Genomic DNA, 21,036 nt, shown 5'->3' with positions numbered 1-21,036 from the left:
AAAAAATCTAATGTAACTTTTGATGATAAAAATAAAGTTAAAAGCTACAAATGGGGCATTTTAGTTAGAATGGTTTCAAGAATTTTTATCCACAAATATTCCAGATCTGTGTCCATTTTAGGATTTTCCATGTTTGTCTCTCGTTACACTTAGGAATGTCTCATCTACTTAAAATTTTTTCCCATTAAAAAAAGGAATACACATTAGCTATAAAAAATATAAGTAAACAAAAATAGAATAAAAATCGCCAAGAATTCATCAGCTGTGAGGGAACCATTGTTAACTTTTTGACCTTTTATTCATCTGATCTCCTTTTTTTTTTTAATAGTCAGATGATATCTTAGTTCGTAGGGCTGCTGTAACAAAGTACCACAAACTGGATGGCTTAAAACAACAAAAATGTCTCACAGTTCTGGAGGTGAGAAATCAGAAATCAATAGGGAAGAATAGAAGCTTTCCTTGCCTTTTCCTAATCTTCTGGTAGGTAGCTTGCTGCCAATTCTTGGGCTTTAGTCTGCCTCAGTCACATGGCATTCTCCCTTGTATCTATCTGTGTTTCCTCTTCCCTTATCAGGACACCGGTCACATGGGCCATTATGACCTCATTTTAACTTGCCTAATTCTATCAGTAATAGTGCTATTTCTAAATAGAGTCACATTCAGAACTACTGGGAATTAGGATTTCAACTTATTTTTGGGGGAGCGGGGGGCACAATTCAACTCATAACAGATGATGTTTTTGCATTCATCCACTTTCATAGTTAGAAATGAGGAATATAACAAACACTCTTAAACAAATGGAAACATCTGAATAGGGACAAAGTTTTTGTCCTTTAGGTACTCATAGACTAGTGATGTAGAGGAAACTCAATTAAGGGTACATAATTGAATGTGCTTAGTTGCATTTGTTTAAAACGGAACAAGCTAACATCTTCATTGAGCATGTTCTGTGTATTAAGTACTTATATTCATAATCCAACTTTATCTTGGCAACAACTTTATGAAATTCTTATATAGATGAAGTTACTGAAATTTAGAGGGGTTGAGTAAATTGTCCACATAGTTGATAAATAGCTAGGATTTTAACCCTGATTTATTGACATCTCTAAAACCATGCTATTAAGCATTACTCTGTACAATGTGATAATAAATAGCTATCATTATCTGACTGTCCATCTAATTATGCATATTTAATGGGGGAGGAAAAGATCAGTAACTGTCCCATCAAAGTGAAATTCAGGCCTTTTTAACTAGAGCATCTAACCAAAGTATTTTTTATTTTTCCAAGTTTTATAGGTGGGATTTTGTTGAATTGGACTAGGCAGTCACAGAAATGAGAATGTGTTATTCTGTTCCTAAAGGAGCCCATGAAACAGATATGTACACAACTAATAGTAATATTAGATTCTTTTAAGTGCTATGAAAGCAGAAAAGAAAAGAATTTTACAGGATAAATCATCAAAAATGAAACCATGAGAGTGTTTTTCTCATGTTCAGAAATTATGTCTATGTTGTGTAACTTTTTATTTGAACAAATGGCTTTTTTTCTTCTAGTTTTTTTGTTTGTTTGCTTAGTTATTTCATATGTAAAAGGTGCCAGTTGCTTATATTTAAATACTTTATACTAGTGACAAGTATCTTTTAGTTTCTATTCATACCTGTGCTTTACAGCAAAATTCTCAAAACTGTTTTTGTCAGGGTCTTGGGTCAAGCATAAATAATATCATGGTCTAATTAAATGACTTTTTAATGTTTCATGGGGAACTTCCTCTAATGAAATTGGGAAATAGTTAAAATTTGATTATACATGACGATTTGAAGAATGGCATAAATATGGAAGAGGAAATACCTTAGCAATCTCTTTTAACAAAATTATTGAAACTTGCATTTGTTTTGAGGTAGTCTGCTAATCTAAAACAAGGCAATTAAAAAACTGGTCTATCTGTTGTGCAAGATTTCTAAGATATTTAGGACTAAGATTTTTTGTTTTCTTTTTTTTGCCCTCCCTACCTATGTTTTCATGTTGCTTTTCCATGTATTTTTTTTTCAGCATTCCATGAATATTGTAACTATACCAATAAAAGGAATTGTTATTCCAGTTTAGGAATTTAATAGAGAGGGTGAATATAATCTGTGACCCTCATCATCATTTACTTGGCTCTTTCATATAAAGGTATAGTGTGTTAAAACATTGAAGTGCCAAAACATTTTAAAAAGGGAAGTGATATAATGTATTAAAATAATAAACTCTCTAATTGTAATTTGGTTAGATAGTTTGCATTCTGGGCTATATATTTTTCATATCTGTACCAATATTTTGTTTACTTGATTTATCAAGTACTGAGAGAAGTGTTAAAATTCCCATCTGATACTGTAGATTTGTCTATTTCTATAGCTTTTACAGTTCTACAGCTTTTTGCTTCCTGAATTTTGAAACTTTTACTTATTAGGTGTGTATATATTTAGAATTGTTTTGTTTTCTTGATGAATTATCTCTTTCGTCTCTTTGTCTCTTGTAATACTAATAGCCTTGAAGTCTACTTTATGTATTATTAATATTGTTATACCAACTTTCTTATCTTTGCTGTTTACATGATATATCTTTTCCCATCCTTTTATTTTCAACTTATTTGTCTTATATTCAAACTTTATAAAATCGGGTATTTTTAGTCCATTCTGATAATTTCTGCCTTTAACTGGAGTGTTAAGTCCTGTATTAGGGTTCTCTAGAGAAACAGAATCAATAGGGAACACTTGCAAATATAAAATTTATAAACGTGTCTCACATGACCGTAGGAACACAGAATCCAAAATCTGCAGGCAGGCTTTGAAGCCGATGATTCTGATGGAGGGTCTGGACGGACTCCATAAGAGAGGCTCGCCAGCCGAAGCAGGAAGAGAGCCTGTCTCTTTTGAATCCTCCTTAAAAGGCTTCCAGTGATTAGACTGAGCATCACTCATTGCAGAAGACACGCCCCTTGGCTGATTGCAAGTGGAATCAGCTGTGGATGCAGCTGATGTGATCATGATTTAATTCTATGATGTCCTCATTGCAACAGACAGGCCTGCACTTGCCCAAACAGACACCGGTACCACCACTTGGCCAAGTTGACACATGAACCTGACCATGACAAGTCCATTTATATTTAATGTAATTGTTGATATGATTGTTTCAGTACTATTTTGCTTTTGGTTTTCCATTTGATCCTCCAGTTTTTTGTTTGATTTGGTTTTGGTGCTTCTGTTTTTTTCTTTTCTGTTTTCTTTTAGATTAATTGAACCTTTTTAGTATTTTGTTTTATTTTCCTTTCTAGCTTCTTAGGTACCTTTTTTTTTAATTATTGTTTTGCTAGCTACTTGAGGGCTAGTAATATGCATCCTTAACTTATCAAAATCTGTTTCTAGTCAATATAGTACCACTTTCCACTGCTTATTTTCTGTGTTGTACTTACCACTGCACAATAGTAACAACAGTAGTCATTTATGTCATGTTTTACTTATTCATATGCTTTGAAGCCCACTTTATAATGTTTCTATTTTTGTTTTAAACACACAAGTGATTTAAGTAAAGTATGAGAAGAAAAACACATAACTCTTTTATATTCAAAACCATTTATTTGTCATTTTTAGTATATGTCGTTCCTTCTGGTAGATGTTAGTTTCCATATGATATAATTTTCCTTTGCCTAAAGAACATCTTTTTTAATTTATTTGAATATAGGCTCTCAAGTGGTGAAATCTCTCAGATATTATTTATCTGAAAATGTCTTTATTTCACCCTTGTTTTGAAAAATTGTTTTGCTGAATATGGGTTAAATTGAAATTTTCCTTTTTTCTTTCACGCTTTAGTAATGTAGTTCCATAGTCTTTATTTTTTTTATTGGGGAAGTTATAGATGTGCAGAAGAAGCATGCAGAAAATACAGAGTTCCCATATAACCCCCCTTCCCTTTATTAATATCTTGCATTTGTGTGCTAGATTTGTTACAGTTGATGAAAGAATATTATTATAATTGTACTAACTATATTCCATAATTTACACTAGGGTTCCCTGTTTGTGTTGTATAGTCCAAGGGTGGGATTTTTCTTTCATTTTAATAACATAAACAATCTAAAATTTCCCCTCTTAACCACATTCACATATATAATTCACTGCTGTAAATTACATTCACAGTATTGTATTACCATTACAATCATCATTCCCAAAACTTTCCATCACCTCAAGTGGAAACTTTTGACAATTTAAGCTTAACTTCCCACTCTCTATTCCTACTCAGCTCCTGGTTATTAAAGTTTCTGGCTCTGAATTTTCTTATTCTAATTATTTCAGATCAATGAGATCCTAAAGTATTAATCCCTTCGTGTCTGATTTTACGCAACATGATATCTTCAGGTTCATCCATGTTGTCGCATATATCAGAGCATTGTCCCTTTTCATATAGCTTAATATTCCATTGTATGTATATGTCACATTTTGTTTATTCATTCCTCTGTTGATGGACACTTGAGTTGCTTCCATCTTTTGGCCATTGTGAAAAATGCCTCTGCAGACATCATGAAAAAATGATCAGTTCATGCTTTAAATATATACCTAGATATGGGGTTGCCAAGTCACATGATAATTCTGTATTTAACTTTCTGAGGAACTGTCATATTGTCTTCCACAGTAGCTGCACCATTTTACATTTCCCCAAATAATCCGTGTTCTTATTTCTCCACATCCTCTCCAACATTTATTTTCCATTTTTTTAAATAGCCATTCTAGTGGGTGTGAAATGATGTCTGATTGTGGTTTTGATTTGCATTTCCCTAATGGCTAAAGATGTTGAACATTATTACATGTGCTTTTTTCATTTTCATTCATCTCAAAATATTTTCTTATTTCCCTTCTGATTTCTTCTTTGATACATTAGTTGTTTAAGACTATTCATTTAATTTCTACATATTTGTTAATTTTGCTGTTCTCCCTCTATTATTGATATCTAGCTTCCTTCCATTGTGGTTGGAGAAGATACGTTGTATGATTTCAATATATTTGAAATTATTGAGACTTGTTTTCTCACCTAACATATGATCTGTCCTGGAAAATAATCCATGTGCATTAGAGAAGAATGTGTATTCTGCTGTTGTTAGGAGAAGTGTTCTTTATGTGTCTCTTAGGTCTGGTTGGTTTAGAGTATCATCCAAATCTATTTTCTTGTAGATCTTCTGTCTAGATGTTCTATCTATTACTAAAAGTGGTGTATTGAATTATCTTACTGCTAATGTTGAACTGTTTTTCCTCCTTCAGGTCTGTCAGTATTTGCTTCATATCTTTTGTGCTTTGCCATTGGGTGCACATACATTTATAATTCCTATATCTTCTCATTGAATTGACCCTGTGTCAGTATAGAATGACCTTTATTCTTTGTAGCAGTTTTTGACTTAAAGCCTGTTTTGTCTAATATTAGTATAGCTACCCAGTTCTCTTCCAATATTTGCATAGTATACTTTTTCCCATCCTTTCACTTTCAACCTACTTAATGTCTTTGAATTTAAGGTGAGTGAGTATCTTATGAAGAGCAAATGGTCGGGTCATGCTTTTTTTTTTAATCCAGTCTGCCAGTCTCTGCTTTTTGACTAGAGACTTAAATCCATTTACTTTAAAGTCATTATTGATAATGTGGGGGTTTCTTTTGCTATTTTGCTATTTTATTGTTTTAAATCTTATGTTTTTCATTTTTCATCTCCATTCTTCCATTAATGCCTAGTTCATATTTATTTGATTTTTTTATATCTTGTGCTGTTTTGAGTCCCTTCTTCTTTCTGAATATGTATTTCATATATTTTCTTTGTGATTACTATGGTACTACAATTTGACATCCTAATCTATGATAATCACTTTGATTTGATACCAACTTAACTTTAGTTGCACCCTCATACACTGTTCCTGTGCCCCTCAGTCCTCCCATCTTTTTGTTGTACTTGTTACAAATTATCTTTATACATTGTAAGACCAGAACCGTAGATTTCTCAGTCTTTTATGCATTTGCAGTTTAGAACCGATAAGAATTAAAATGGAGTTATATACCAAAAAAATACGGTACAATAGTACTGACATTTATAATTACTAGTATGGTTGCTTGTACTGGAGTTGTTTATTTCTTTATGCTGCTTCTGTCCACTGTCTAGGGCTTATCCTATTTACTGTCTCTTCTCCTCTGTCAGCCCCATAGCAGGTGTTCTCTCATAGACCTTGGATATTTTCTCCCCAGAGAATGCAACTTTTAGCCAAAGACTCACATGGGATTTCATGGGATCTCCGGCTGCACAACTTCCAACTTTCTAGTTTTCTGCCCACCATAATCCAGTGGCCTCACCTTTCCTAAACATTGATCTCTGCTTCTTGAATTAGCAGGACTGCTGTGCTTTACTTAGATGCTCACACTTGCTGTATGTTGATTGGGATATTGCCTTTGAGTAGTGTGTCTGAGCATTCATGGGATTCACCTTGTGAATTTCTTTCTCTCAGAGATTATAGTCTTGTGTTGCCTGTTTTACAAAGCCTGAAGCTTTATATGTTTTGTCAGTTTGATTGTTTATAGCAGCAGGGTAAGTCTGGTATCAGTTACTCTGTCATAGCCAGAAGTATATGATTCTGAACTATACTTTTTTATTTATTATGTCATGAAAGGCTTTTCTTTCTTTTCTGTTAGTGATTTGTTCAGGTACACTCAACACAGGTGATTTTCTCACTTGGTTGTTATTGCAGGGGTGAGGACTTTATTAAAAAGATACACTTTGTATGATTTTTCCAAAATTTTATATGGTATCTGATCTATAAAGTATGAAGTTTCTTCCATTTCTTTTCTTGGGTCAATACAAACATTCATTTGGTTAATCTTATTTTCAGCAATATAAGCATTGATTCTTAGCATGGAAGGTATTGGACAAAAAATAACTAGAAATACTACCTGTTGAATTTGGCCAGCAGACAAGTAGAAGGTTTTTGGTTTTTTTCCTACTGATATTAATTCATTCAACATATATTTAATGAGTGCCTGTTTTATTGCCAGTGCTGTCATTGTACTTGGCACCAAGAGTATTATGAGGACAGGTATGGGTAATCGTTGCCCTCATTGAGTTAAATATGGGAGACATATAGCAAAAATGGGGAAACAAACAATGTCAAAATATTACCAATTCTAGTATCTGCTAGGAAGAAAATAAATGGGGTAATGAGTTGGAGAACAACTGAGTTCCTACTTTGGATAGGATGGTTAGAGAGAAAGCCTCTTTGATGAATTTGTGTTACCATTTGAGTGGAGAAGGAGCTAGTCTGTTTCAGGGTGAGGTGGTTGAAGGACTGTGATGAGGTTTAATACCTTTCCAGTACCTCTAAAGATCCTGAAGAAGGGTTTTGTGTGTTAGAGGGACCGAAAGAAGCTAAATTTGCCTGGAGTATGGACAAGGAAAAGAAAATGACCAGATTTAAATGAGGCAGAGATGTCATGGGCTAGATCATTTAGGACAACATAAGCTGTGTGGTCAGGAGCTTTTATTTCCAATTATCTTCTTTTCTCCAAACTCTCATTCAGATGAACATACAATTTGTTGTACAAAAACTGGCATACTTATAAGTGAAAAGTAGTACTAAACAGATGGGACACTGAGTTGACAGATGTAATCTGGCACTGTCCTGGTCAAATCATCCTAACTGTGGGTATACATATAGAGCAGTAGCATATGAGTAGTTAATAGAATGGATTCTGGATGCGGAGTGTCTTTAAATCTTGATTCTACTTACTATAAATATTCCTCAGTCAAATTATTTAATTTCTCTGAGTTTCTTATTTTTAACATGGGGAGACAATACCTTATTAGAAATGTTGTGAAAGCTAAGTGGGAATACATGTATGAAAACACTACCCGGTACATAGAAAGCACTCAGTAAACTCATTGTTTCAGCAAATATTTATTGAAAATTATCATGTGCCAGACATTATACTAGACATTGAGTAAAAGGAGTGAACAAATCACAAAATCCTTACTTTAATTTGGCTGTGATTAAAAAAAAATAAGTAAAAAGTAGGTGTAAGAAATTGATAAATTCAGTGGTGTAAAACATTTGAACCAGATCTGAAGGAAGTAAGAGATTGAGTCCTGCTAGAGAATGTGATCCAGGCAGAGAGAATGGTACAAGCAGAGATGTGATAGAAAGCCAATAGAGAGGTTTAAGCAGAGGAGTGACAGGAAATGATTTTTTAGTTTAGAAGAATCAACAGATTGTGGGTAGGCAAGAGTGAAAATAGGAAAACTAGTTGTGGCTTTTGCAGGTAATTCAAATAAAGGGTGGGTATTTTTTTGGATCAGAGTAGTATCAGTGGGGAAGTAGTTAGAACAATTGGATTCTGAAACTATTTAAAGGTGAAACTGACATGATTTGATGAGTATGATGAGGTGTATGAGAGAGAAAGAGGAGTCAAGCTTTTAGCCAGAGCAAGTGGAAGGATGAAGTTGCCACTTACTGAAATGGAAAAGAGTGCTAGAGAAATAAATTTAAGGATGAAGATTAGGAGTTCAGTTTTGGACATATTGAGATGCCCATCCAAGTATAAATATTAGCTGTTATTATTTATAAGTAACCCAGGAAATGTTAACTAATATAATCATTCATTAAAAATGTTTATCTGTGGTATAGAGTTTGTTCCATTCTGGGAATTACAGTGGTGGTCAAGGATAGACACTGTTACTGCCCTTACAGATAGGCACTGATCAAATAACCAATAGCCATATTGTTGGAAATTAATTTTTCCCTTAAAAAACAGTAATCTTTTAAATAGAGTACCTAGAAAGAAATAAGGATGATTTAAGTAAATCACAATTATCCCTTGATATCTAAACTTATTAGATTCTTGAGTTCTGATAGTAAGGAAACATGTAGTTTCAAACTACTTAAATGTTTTTCTCCGTATGTTTTCTACAGAAAAAAAATACGTCTTTTAAGTTTCTCATTTAACAGTGTCTTTTTCTTAAAATTAGCTTAATTAACACAAAGGAATGAAACTTCATGAATTTACATTTAGATGAAATGAAATAGCTGTATATTGAACTTAGCTTTTTTTAAACGTTTTTTATTGTTAAATATAACGTATACAAAGAAAAGAAAGAAAAAACAGTGATTTTCAAAGTACACTTCATCAAGTAGTTGCAGATTTCAGAATTTGTTTCCACTTTTTCAGATTTTTCCTTCTAACTGGTCCAAAACACTGGAGGTTAGACAAAATACATATTTTTCTTTTTTGTGAAAAAATAACGTATATACGAAAAAGCTGTAAGTTTCAAAGCACATTGCAACAATTAGTTGTAGAACAGATTTCAGAGTTTGGTATGGGTTGTTCCACAATTTTAGAGTTTTACTTCCAGTTACTCTAATATACAGGAGACTAAAAGAAATATCAATATAATTCAGTAGTCGGACTCATTTATTGAACCCAACCTTCTCTGTATAATTCCACCATCACCCTTGATATTTCTCCCTCTCTTTAAGGGGTATTTGGGCTATGCCCATTCTAGCTTTCTCACATTGAAAGAGGCTGTTGATAATACGGGATAGGCAGATGAAACTAGTTAATGTTCTGGAGAAGCTGGCCCTTCTGCATTTCAGAACTTAACTAGTCCAGGAACTCATATGGAGGCTGTAGGTTTCTGGGAAGTTACCCTAGTCATGGAACCTTTATAGAATCTTATATAATGCCCTAGGTATTCTTTAGGATTGACAAGAATGGTTGGGGTTTGGCCAGTTATGGTAGGTAGCAATGTCTAATTGAAGCTTGCCTAAGAGTGACCTCCAGAGTAGTCTCTCAACTCTATTTGAATTCAGCCACTGATTCTTTACACTTCTTCTCCCCCTTTTTGGTCAGGATGATATTGTTGATCCCATGGTGCCAGGGTCAGAATCATCCCTGGGAGTCATCTTCCATGCTGCGAGGAAATAAACTTAGCTTTTATAGGCATTATTTCATGAAATTTTTAGGCTGTTGGAAAATTTCTCCTTTTTTCTTTCATTAAAAATGAAAGAAAACTTAGTTATTGTTAACTAAGTATCATTTTTTTTTTTTTGTAACTGGAGTCTTTAATAATAGAATGATGTGACCTGTTGTCCAAGTATCACTTGCAAAATTAAAATTAAAGTGTATTAATAATTTTGCCTTTTAAAAAATCAACAGGTTCGTCATAAGGCATCACAGAATGTTTATGCAATGAAGCTTCTTAGTAAGTTTGAAATGATAAAAAGATCAGATTCTGCTTTTTTCTGGGAAGAGAGAGATATCATGGCCTTTGCCAACAGTCCCTGGGTGGTTCAGGTAAGCATATAAACTTTTATATTCTTTTGTTATAAGTGCTTGTTATTTTGTGTATTGAAAGCCCTGTGCCTCATTCAAAGCAACAGTGCTGTTACTTTTATTAAGATTTTATTTGCTATGCTTATTTAATGCTCCTAAATAGTATCTTTGCATAGGCCTGACATTTAATTTTCGTGTAGATTGTTAAATGAAAGCAAGTATTACTTGCAACTTTTTATTTTATAATCCCTTTGTACAAATTGGATAGATCACCGGTATGCAATTATTCCCTGCCTGTCCTCTTTCAAGATAGTAGAACATAGTAAATGCATTATATCAGTTGGAAGAATGTATACATATTAATGTTAGTTAGAAGTTTACATTAACATTAATATGACTGTCTCGAAAAGAGAAAAAAACCTCCTACAATAAAAATTTTGAAAATTCTTATACTGTCTTTTATATATTACCTATAATGGAAAAACAATATTTGAGATCCTTCCATTTGACTGTAGAGTAAGGAAGCTATAATTCCGTTTTGTTGCCTCTGTTTCCATTATATCCCTTACCTATTTTGTTTCTCTAAAAAATTTTTTTATTCTAATATCTAATTCTGCAAACATTTTGAACAAGTGTCATGAATAAGATTAGTTATATACCAGATTGCTTGTGGAAGGCAGTTTGGAGGAATTTGTTACGTCAATGACTTTGTAATTTAAAAGCTCATTATTATTGTTTTATTATAATGTTGAACTTCATTCTCCTGCTCACCACGTTATTATTATTTTTTATTGTAGCCAGTGTGTAGAAATTTTGGTGTCCAGCTGAAACAAAAATTTTTGTAACAAATGATGTACTGTGGAAAATTTATTTGATTAATGAATAGTTGTAGCAAATTTGGGTGTTTGCTGTACTGTTAGCTTTGAAGTACTTTCATGGTAACAAGTTCATCACCATTCCTCATTAATCAATTTATAAATTGATGTCTTTGATAGTTAATTTTGCTAGGTGGACCTTTATGAGGTGCTAATTGAGATAAAGTGGTAATGGATCTGAGGAGACAGGTCGACATCAGAAACATGGCATGTTTGAAAAAGTTACCTTTAATTCTGACATCCTGTGTATCTCTATTGGTAAAAGACATTCCATGTCCCGTTATGTTTATGTATATAAAATAACTGAGAAAACATGTCAAAGTGATTGACTTATTTTTGTTTATTTATTCTATTTTATAATCCAATGATTTTTGGTGTATTCATACAGTTATACACCCATCACACCACTATCTAATTTTAGAACTTTTTTATCACCCCAGAAAGAAATCCCAAACCCATCAGCAGTCACTCTTCAATCTTCTCTTACCCCAGCCCCTGGCACTAGTAATCTAATTTCTGTCTTTATGGATTTACCTATTCTGGACATTTCATATAAGTAGGGTCATACAATGAAGGGTCTTTAGTGATATCTCATAGCTTCTTTCATTTAACATAATGTTTTCAAGGTTCATTACTATTGTAACAAGTGTCAGCACTTTGTTCCTTTTTATGGCTAAATAATATTCTGTTATATGTATATACCTCATGTTATTTATCTGTTTATTAGTTGATGGACATCATACTTTTGGACTATTATGAATAATGCTGCTATGAACATTTGTGTACAAGATTATCACTGGGCATTTATTTTTATTTCTCCTGGGTATATGCACAGGAATGGGATTACTGGGCACTCTGTACTTAACATTTTGAGCAGCTGCTAAACTGATTTCCAGAGTGCATCATCATTTTATAATCCCACCAGCAATGTATTAGGGTTTCAATTTTTCTACATTCTTTTTAGCACTTGATACTGTCTTTTTAATTTTTAGTCCTTTTAAAGTGGTATCACATTGTGCTTTTGATTTGCATTTTTTCTTAAAGACTAAATACATTGAACATTTTTTCATATGCTTATTGGCCATTTATATATCTGTTTGGTGAAATGTCAGGCAGGTCCATATTGGTTAGATCTAGTCATGGTTATCAAGATAACTTTGGACTTGGGCTGGGTTAGTTCTGGACTGGCTCAAGACCCTTTATTAATAAACATTAGGAGCTGTCTTCACTGATCACAAGACTCTGAATTTGAATAACTAGATAAATGGTTACAAATGAAGGTTAATCACAAGGTTTTTACAATCACAGGGCACAAAATAAAAGGCTCTACTATCATTATCAAAGATGAAGGCCACTGAATTAATTTAGAGATTTCAGGTATTTCCCTCTATCTATTACAGTATACCAGAAAGCAGAAATGTCTAGATAATGATTTCATAATCAGAGTCATACTTTAAATCCTAATTTCTTGGTTACAAATCCTTTCCAGAAGTTTTTCAGTTTACTGGATCCATCAGAGGAATCACCGTCTATGGGAGATATAGCCTTAAGAAATGTATTTCTTGGTGCTACAATAATGGGATATTCACATGAAAAAAGATTGAAATATGACGTCCACTGCATGGCATACAAAAGAAAAGAAAAGAAATATATTTCTTAAATAATAAGACTTAAAAGTTGAAATGACTCCTTGATCCATGGGCTTGCAGAGTAAATATTGTTGTTAGCAGGCACGAAAACAGCATTCATCTCATTGTACGTCTTCATCAGAGCTTTTTGGTGACCAGGTGCATTGCCAATAAACAGTCATACTTTGAAAGGAATCTTTCCTGAGCAGTAAGTCTCCACAGTGGGCTTCAGATATTCTGTAAACCATGTTGTAAACTCATGTACTGTCATCTAAGCTTTATAGTTTCATTTATAGAGCACAGTGTAGATTTAGCATAATTGTTAAGTGCCCTAGAATTTCAGAATGTTAAATGAGCATTGGCTTCAGCTTAAAGTCACCAGATGCATTAGCCCCTAACAAGAGAGTCAGCCTTTTTTTTGAAGCTTTGAAGCCTGTCATCTTCTCTCTAGCTATGAAAGTCCTAGATGGCATCTTCTTCTAATAGAAGGCCGTTATCTTTTATATTCAAACTCTGTTGTTTAATGTAGTCACCTTTGTCAGTTATCTTAACTGGATGTTCTGGTAATTCCTTGTCTTTTCACCTGGAGGTCATGGAATGTTTCATTTGCCTTTGTATCCCTGTATCCTAGTATACTGTTTAATTCACAGTATACCTTTGACAAGTCCATATAAAGACTGAAATGAATAATTTATTGTCATCAAGTGACTCATCTGTTATTTCTCAATTATAGTTAATCAATATGTAGTTGAAATTATTGTCCAGCTCATATTTTGAGCACTAGCCTAAATCGTTTTATTGAAAAATGATATTTCTTAAAAGAAGCTATTTTGAAAGAATTTGTCTTTTAAATTAAGCATCCTTGGACTATTTGATCTTGGCCAGTCATCCGAATTGTGAAAGCAACGAGTTTAGCTCAAACTAAACCAGAACTAAACAAGTACTGATTATGAAAATGAAATATGTGACATTAGAAAATTCAAGAGACTCCTTTTACTCAGCTAAGTAGTTTTGAGATTCATCTATGATGTGTAACATATTTCAGTAGTTCATTTATTTTTATTGCTGAATAGTATTGCATTGTATGACAGTTTGCTTACCCATTCACCATAGATGGTCATTTGGGTTGTATCCAGATTTTGTGTTTTAGGAATGAAGTTGAATTGTTACGTATTTGCGAGTAAACTTAATTCTTTGAAGCCTTGATTTTAAGCTAAGTTAGGAACTGCTTAGCGTTGTCTTTATTCTGATCGAGATATGTCTTGTTTCTGTTGTTCTAGTAGCTAAGATTACAATTTTAACATGGTACGTTTAAAATTTTTAACCAATTTTATGAGATATAATTTGCATACAGTAGGTGTATAATTTAGTGATATTTCAACGGAATTATCAGAGTTGTACAGCCATCACTGCAATCCAGTTTTAGAGTATTTCCACCACCCGCAAATGATTACTTGTACCCATTTGCAGTCATTTCCCATTCCCTCCTCAGCCCCAGGCAACCACAGATTTTCTCTCAGTGTAGATTTGTCATTAGTGGGCAATTCATATGAATATAATCACAATGCATTGTCTTTTTCATTTAGCCTCTTTCTCTTAGCACATTGTTTTTTTTTTTTCCTATTTATTTTTTTTTATTAATTAAAGAAAAAAAGAAATTAACACAACATTGAGAAATCATTCCATTCTACATATGCAATCAGTAATTCTTAACATCATCACATAGATGCATGATCATCATTTCTTAGTACATTTGCATCGATTTAGGAAAAGAACTAGCAAAACAACAGAAAAAGATATAGAACGTTAATATAGAGAAAAAAATAAAAATAATAATAGTAGAAAAAAAAGAAAAGGAAAAAGAAAAAAGACAAACAAACAGACAGACAAAAAAAACCTATAGCTCAGATGCAGCTTCATTCAGTGTTTTAACATGATTACTTTACAATTAGGTATTATTGTGCTGTCCATTTTTGAGTTTTCATATCTAGTCCTGTTGCACAGTCTGTATCCCTTCAGCTCCAGTTACCCATTATCTTACCCTGTTTCTAATTCCTGCTGGTCTCTGTTAACAATGACATATTCCAAGTTTATTCTCGAATGTCGGTTCACATCAGTGGGACCATACAGTATTTGTCCTTTAGTTTTTGGCTAGACTCACTCAGCATAATGTTCTCTAGGTCCATCCATGTTATTACATGCTTCATAAGTTTATTCTGTCTTAAAGCTGCATAATATTCCATTGTATGTATATACCACAGTTTGTTTAGCCACTCGTCTGTTGGTGGACATTTTGGCTGTTTCCATCTCTTTGCAATTGTAAATAACGCTGCTATAAACATTGGTGTGCAAATGTCCGTTTGTGTCTTTGCCCTTAAGTCCTTTGAGTAGATACCTAGCAATGGTATTGCAGGATCGTATGGCAATTCTATATTCAGCTTTTTGAGGAACCGCCAAACTGCCTTCCACAGTGGTTGCACCATTTGACATTCCCACCAACAGTGGATAAGTGTGCCTCTTTCTCCGCATCCTCTCCAGCACTTGTCATTTTCTGTTTTGTTGATAATGGCCATTCTGGTCGGTGTGAGATGATATCTCATTGTGGTTTTGATTTGCATTTCTCTAATGGCCAGGGACATTGAGCATCTCTTCATGTGCCTTTTGGCCATTTGTATTTCCTCTTCTGAGAGGTGTCTGTTCAAGTCTTTTTCCCATTTTGTAATTGGGTTGGCTGTCTTTTTGTTGTTGAGTTGAACAATCTCTTTATAAATTTTGGATACTAGATCTTTATCTGATGTGTCGTTTCCAAATATTGTCTCCCATTGTGTAGGCTGTCTTTCTACTTTCTTGATGAAGTTCTTTGATGCACAAAAGTGTTTAATTTTGAGGCGCTCCCATTTATTTATTTCCTTCTTCAGTGCTCTTGCTTTAGGTTTAAGGTCCATAAAACCGCCTCCAATTGTAGTTTCATAAGATATCTCCCTACATTTTCCTCTGTTTTGTGGTCTTAGACCTAATGTTTAGATCTTTGATCCATTTTGAGTTAACTTTTGTATAGGGTGTGAGATACGGGTCTTCTTTCATTCTTTTGCATATGGATATCCAGTTCTCTAGGCACCATTTATTGAAGAGACTGTTCTGTCCCAGGTGAGTTGGCTTGACTGCCTTATCAAAGATCAAATGTCCATAGATGAGAGGGTCTATATCTGAGCACTCTGTTCGTTTCCATTGGTCGATATATCTATCTTTATGCCAATACCATGCTGTTTTGACCACTGTGGCTTCATAATATGCCTTAAAGTCCGGCAGCATGAGATCTCCAGCTTCGTTTTTTTTCCTCAAGCTGTTTTTAGCAATTCGGGGCACCGGACCTTCCAGATAAATTTGCTTATTGGTTTTTCTATTTCTGAAAAGTAAGTTGTTGGGATTTTGATTGGTATTGCATTGAATCTGTAAATCAATTTAGGTAGGATTGACATCTTAACTATATTTAGTCTTCCAATCCATGAACACGGTATGCCCTTCCATCTATTTAGGTCTTCTGTGATTTCTTTTAACAGTTTTTTGTAGTTTTCTTTGTATAGGTCTTTTGTCTCTTTAGTTAAATTTGTTCCTAGGTATTTTATTCTTTTAGTTGCAATTGTAAATGGAATTCGTTTCTTGATTTCCCCCTCAGCTTGTTCATTACTAGTGTATAGAAATGCTACAGATTTTTGAATGTTGATCTTGTAACCTGCTACTTTGCTGTACTCATTTATTAGCTCTAGTAGTTTTGTTGTGGATTTTTCCGGGTTTTCGACATATAGTGTCATATCGTCTGCAAACAGTTATAGTTTTACTTCTTCCTTTCCAGTTTTGATGCCTTGTATTTCTTTTTCTTGTCTAATTGCTCTGGCTAGAACCTCCAACACGATGTTGAATAAAAGTGGTGATAATGGACATCCTTGTCTTGTTTCTGATCTTAGGGAGAAAGTTTTCAATTTTTCCCCATCGAGGATGATATTAGCTGTGGGTTTTTCATATATTCCCTCTATCATTTTAAGGAAATTCCCTTGTATTCCTATTTTTTGAAGTGTTTTCAACAGGAGAGGATGTTGAATCTTGTCAAATGCCTTCTCTGCATCAATTGAGATGATCATGTGATTTTTCTGCTTTGATTTGTTGATATGGTGTATTACATTAATTGATTTTCTTATGTTGAACCATCCTTGCATACCTGGGATGAATCCTACTTGTTCATGATGTATAATTCTTTTAATGTGTTGTTGGATACGATTTGCTAGAATTTTATTGAGGATTTTTGCATCTATATTCATTAGAGAGATTGGTCTGTAGTTTTCTTTTTTTGTAATATCTTTACCTGGTTTTGGTATGAGGGTGATGTTGGCTTCATAGAATGAATTAGGTAGTTTTCCCTCCGCTTCGATTTTTTTGAAGAGTTTGAGCAGAGTTGGTACTAAATCTTTCTGGAATGTTTGGTAGAATTCACATGTGAAACCGTCTGGTCCTGGACGTTTCTTTTTAGGAAGCTTTTGAATGACTGATTCAATTTCTTTACTTGTGATTGGTTTGTTGAGGTCATCTATTTCTTCTTTAGTCAAAGTTGGTTGTTCATGTCTTTCCAGGAACCCGCCCATTTCATCTAAATTGTTGTATTTATTAGCGTATAGTTGTTCATAGTATCCTGTTATTACCTCCTTTATTTCTGTGAGGTCAGTGGTTATGTCTCCTCTTCCATTTCTGATCTTATTTATTTGCATCCTCTCTCTTTTTCTTTTGTCAATCTTGCTAAGGGCCCATCAATCTTATTGATTTTCTCATAGAACCAACTTCTGGTCTTATTGATTTTCTCTATTGTTTTCATGTTTTCAATTTCATTTATTTCTGCTCTAATCTTTGTTATTTCTTTCCTTTTGCTTGCTTTGGGAGTAGTTTGCTGTTCTTTCTCCAGTTCTTCCAAGTGGACAGTTAATTCCTGAATTTTTGCCTTTTCTTCTTATCTGATATAGGCATTTAGGGCAATAAATTTCCCTCTTAGCACTGCCTTTGCTGTGTCCCATAGGTTTTGATATGTTGTGTTTTCATTTTCATTTGCCTCGAGATATTTACTAATTTCTCTTGCGATTTCTTCTTTGACCCACTCGTTGTTTAAGAGTGTGTTTTTGAGCCTCCACGTATTTGTGAATTTTCTGGCACTCTGTCTATTATTGATTTCCAACTTCATTCCGTTATGATCCGAGAAAGTGTTGTGTATCATTTCAATCTTTTTAAATTTGTTAAGACTTGCTTTGTGACCCAGCATATGGTCTATCTTTGAGAATGATCCATGAGCACTTGAGAAAAAGGTGTATCCTGCTGTTGTGGGATGTAATGTCCTATAAATGTCTGTTAAGTCTAGCTCATTTATAGTAATATTCAGATTCTGTATTTCTTTATTGATCCTCTGTCTAGATGTTCTGTCCATTGATGAGAGTGGGGAATTGAAGTCTCCAACTATTATGGTAGATGTGTCTATTTCCCTTTTCAGTGTTTGCAGTGTATTCCTCACGTATTTAGGGGCATTCCGGTTTGGTGCATAAATATTTATGATTGTAATGTCTTCTTGTTTAATTGTTCCTTTATTAGTAGATAGTATCCTTCTTTGTCTCTTTTAACTGTTTTACATTTGAAGTCTAATTTGTTGAATATTAGTATAGCTACTCCTGCTCTTTTCTGGTTGTTATTTGCATGAAATATCTTTTCCCAACCTTTCACTTTCAACCTATGTTTATCTTTGGGTCTAAGATGTGTTTCCTGTAGACAGCATATAGAAGGATCCTGTTTTTTAATCCATTCTGCCAGTCTATGTCTTTTGATTGGGGAATTCAGTCCATTAACATTTAGTGTTATTACTGTTTGGATAATATTTTCCTCTACCATTTTGCCTTTTGTATTATGTACATCATATCTGATTTTCCTTCTTTCTACACTCTTCTCCATACTTCTCTCTTCTGTCTTTTCGTATCTGACTCTAGTGCTCCCTTTAGTATTTCTTGCAGAGCTGGTCTCTTGGTCACAAATTCTCTCAGTGACTTTTTGTCTGAGAATGTTTTAATTTCTTCCTCATTTTTGAAGGACAGTTTTGCTGGATATAGGAGTCTTGATTGGCAGTTTTTCTCTTTTAGTAATTTAAATATATCATCCCACTGTCTTCTAGCTTCCATGGTTTCTGCTGAGAAATCTACACATAGTCTTATTGGGTTTCCCTTGTATGTGATCGATTGTTTTTCTCTTGCTGCTTTCAAGATCCTCTCTTTCTCTTTGACCTCTGACATTCTAACTAGTAAGTGTCTTGGAGAACGCCTATTTGGGTCTAATCTCTTTGGGGTGCGCTGCACTTCTTGGATCTGTAATTTTAGGTCTTTCATAAGAGTTGGGAAATTTTCAGTGATAATTTCTTCCATTAGTTTTTCTCCTTCTTTTCCCTTTTCTTCTCCTTCTGGGACACCCACAATACGTATGCTTGTGCGGTTCAAATTGTCCTTCTGTTCCCTGATCCCCTATTCAAATTTTTCCATTGTTTTCCCTATAGTTTCTGTTTCTTTTTGGAATTCAGATGTTCAATCCCCCAAATCACTAATTCTATCTTCTGTCTGTTTAAATCTATCATTGTATGTATCCATTGTTTTTTTCCATCTTTTCTACTTTATCCTTCACTTCCATAGGTTCTGTGATTTGTTTTTTCAGTTTTTCTATTTCTTCTTTTTGTTCAGCTCATGTCTTCTTCATGTCCTCCCTCAATTTATCGATTTGATTTTTGAAGAGGTTTTCCATTTCTGTTCGTATATTCAGCATTAGTTGTCTCAGCTCCTGTATCTCGTTTGAACGATTGGTTTGTTCCTTTAACTGGGCCATATTTTTCAGTTTTCTGAGCGTGATCCGTTATCTTCTGCTGACATCTGGGCATTTAATCAGATTTCCCTGGGTGCTGGACCCAACAGGTTGAAAGATTTTTCTGTGAAATCTCTGGGTTCTGTTTTTCTTATCCTGCCCAGTAAGTGGCGCTCGTGGCACTCGTTTGTCTGTGGGTCCCACCAGTAAAAGGTGCTGTGGGTCCTTTAAGTTTGGAAAACTCTCGCCGTGGGGGAGTTTCACCAGCCGAAGCGGCTTTGAGGTGTGCCAATCCGAATCTCCCAGCCGGCCTGGGGATCCAAACGCAGGGAGGGTCGCTGGCCGCCACAGTCCGGGAGAGCGCCAGTCCGAATCTCCCAACCGGCCAAGTGTGGCGAGAGGGCGCCAGCCGCCGTGGTCCGTGGGAGTGCACCGTTCCCAGCCGGACCGGGAAGCCACGTGTTTGGAACGGACCCCTGTCATCGTTCTCCGCGGCCTAGGGATCTTCGATCCAATTCTCCCAGCTGGTCCAGGGGGCCGCGCGTGGCGGGGGGGGGGGCGCCAGCCGCCACGGCTTGAGGGGACCGCCTGTCCAATTCTCCCAGCCGGCCCGGGAAGGAGGGAGGGAGGGACTCCGGCTGCCTGCCGCCCCAGCCCGGGGAAGCCCGTGCCCCTCGGCGATCTCACCGGAGCGGGTTCTCCCAGCCAGTCAGCCGTTCCAGAATGGGGTACGCTGTCTTCTTGATCTCTGTCGTGGCTCCGGGAGCTGTTCTGTATCGTTTCTACTCCCCTAGTAGCTGTTCTGAAGGAGGAACTAAGTCCCACGCGTCTTACTAAGCCGCCATCTTCTCCGGAAGTCGCCTGTCACACATTCCTGAGAGAATCCTCACCACGGGGACCAGGGCCGGGCCTCGGGTTCAGCGAGTGCACAGCACAGCCGGAGACACTCCCAGGACACACGGACGGACGGACGACGAACAGACGAAAGTGCCTTCGGCCTTCCACAAATACCAGCGATCGCCACAATAGAGCAGGAACTGGGCCTCCTCGTGGATGTGCTCCTGCGCCGCACATTGTTTTTTTGTTTTAAACATTTTCTATTGTGAAATACAACATATATACATAAAAGCAATAAATTTCAAAGTATAACAAGTAATTATAGAACAAATTTCAGAGTTTGGTATGGATTACAGTTCCACAATGTCACTTTTTTCCTTCTAGCTGTTCCAAGACACTGGAAAGTAAAAGAAATCTCAGTATAAACAGTCATACTCATTTGTTAAACCCTAATCTTCTGTGTTATAATTCCTCCTTCTCCTTTGATCCTTCTCCCAATCAC

General features: G+C 35.1%; 1 protein-coding gene across 1 annotated transcript in view; it reads left to right on the top strand.

Moving 5' to 3' along the window:
• Positions 1-21,036, top strand: part of ROCK2 (Rho associated coiled-coil containing protein kinase 2) — a 206,317-nt gene that overhangs the window by 107,728 nt on the left and 77,553 nt on the right. Inside the window, exon 4 of the mRNA XM_077153221.1 lies at positions 10,208-10,345. Coding sequence (XP_077009336.1) covers positions 10,208-10,345 — 138 coding nt within the window. The remainder of the gene's footprint in view (positions 1-10,207; positions 10,346-21,036) is intronic.

The sequence above is a fragment of the Tamandua tetradactyla genome, chromosome 3 (genome assembly GCF_023851605.1).
Source record: "Tamandua tetradactyla isolate mTamTet1 chromosome 3, mTamTet1.pri, whole genome shotgun sequence".
Classification (NCBI taxonomy): Eukaryota; Metazoa; Chordata; class Mammalia; order Pilosa; family Myrmecophagidae; genus Tamandua; species Tamandua tetradactyla.
Note: the sequence above shows the minus strand (reverse complement) of the source record. Positions and strands in the feature narration are given on the sequence as shown.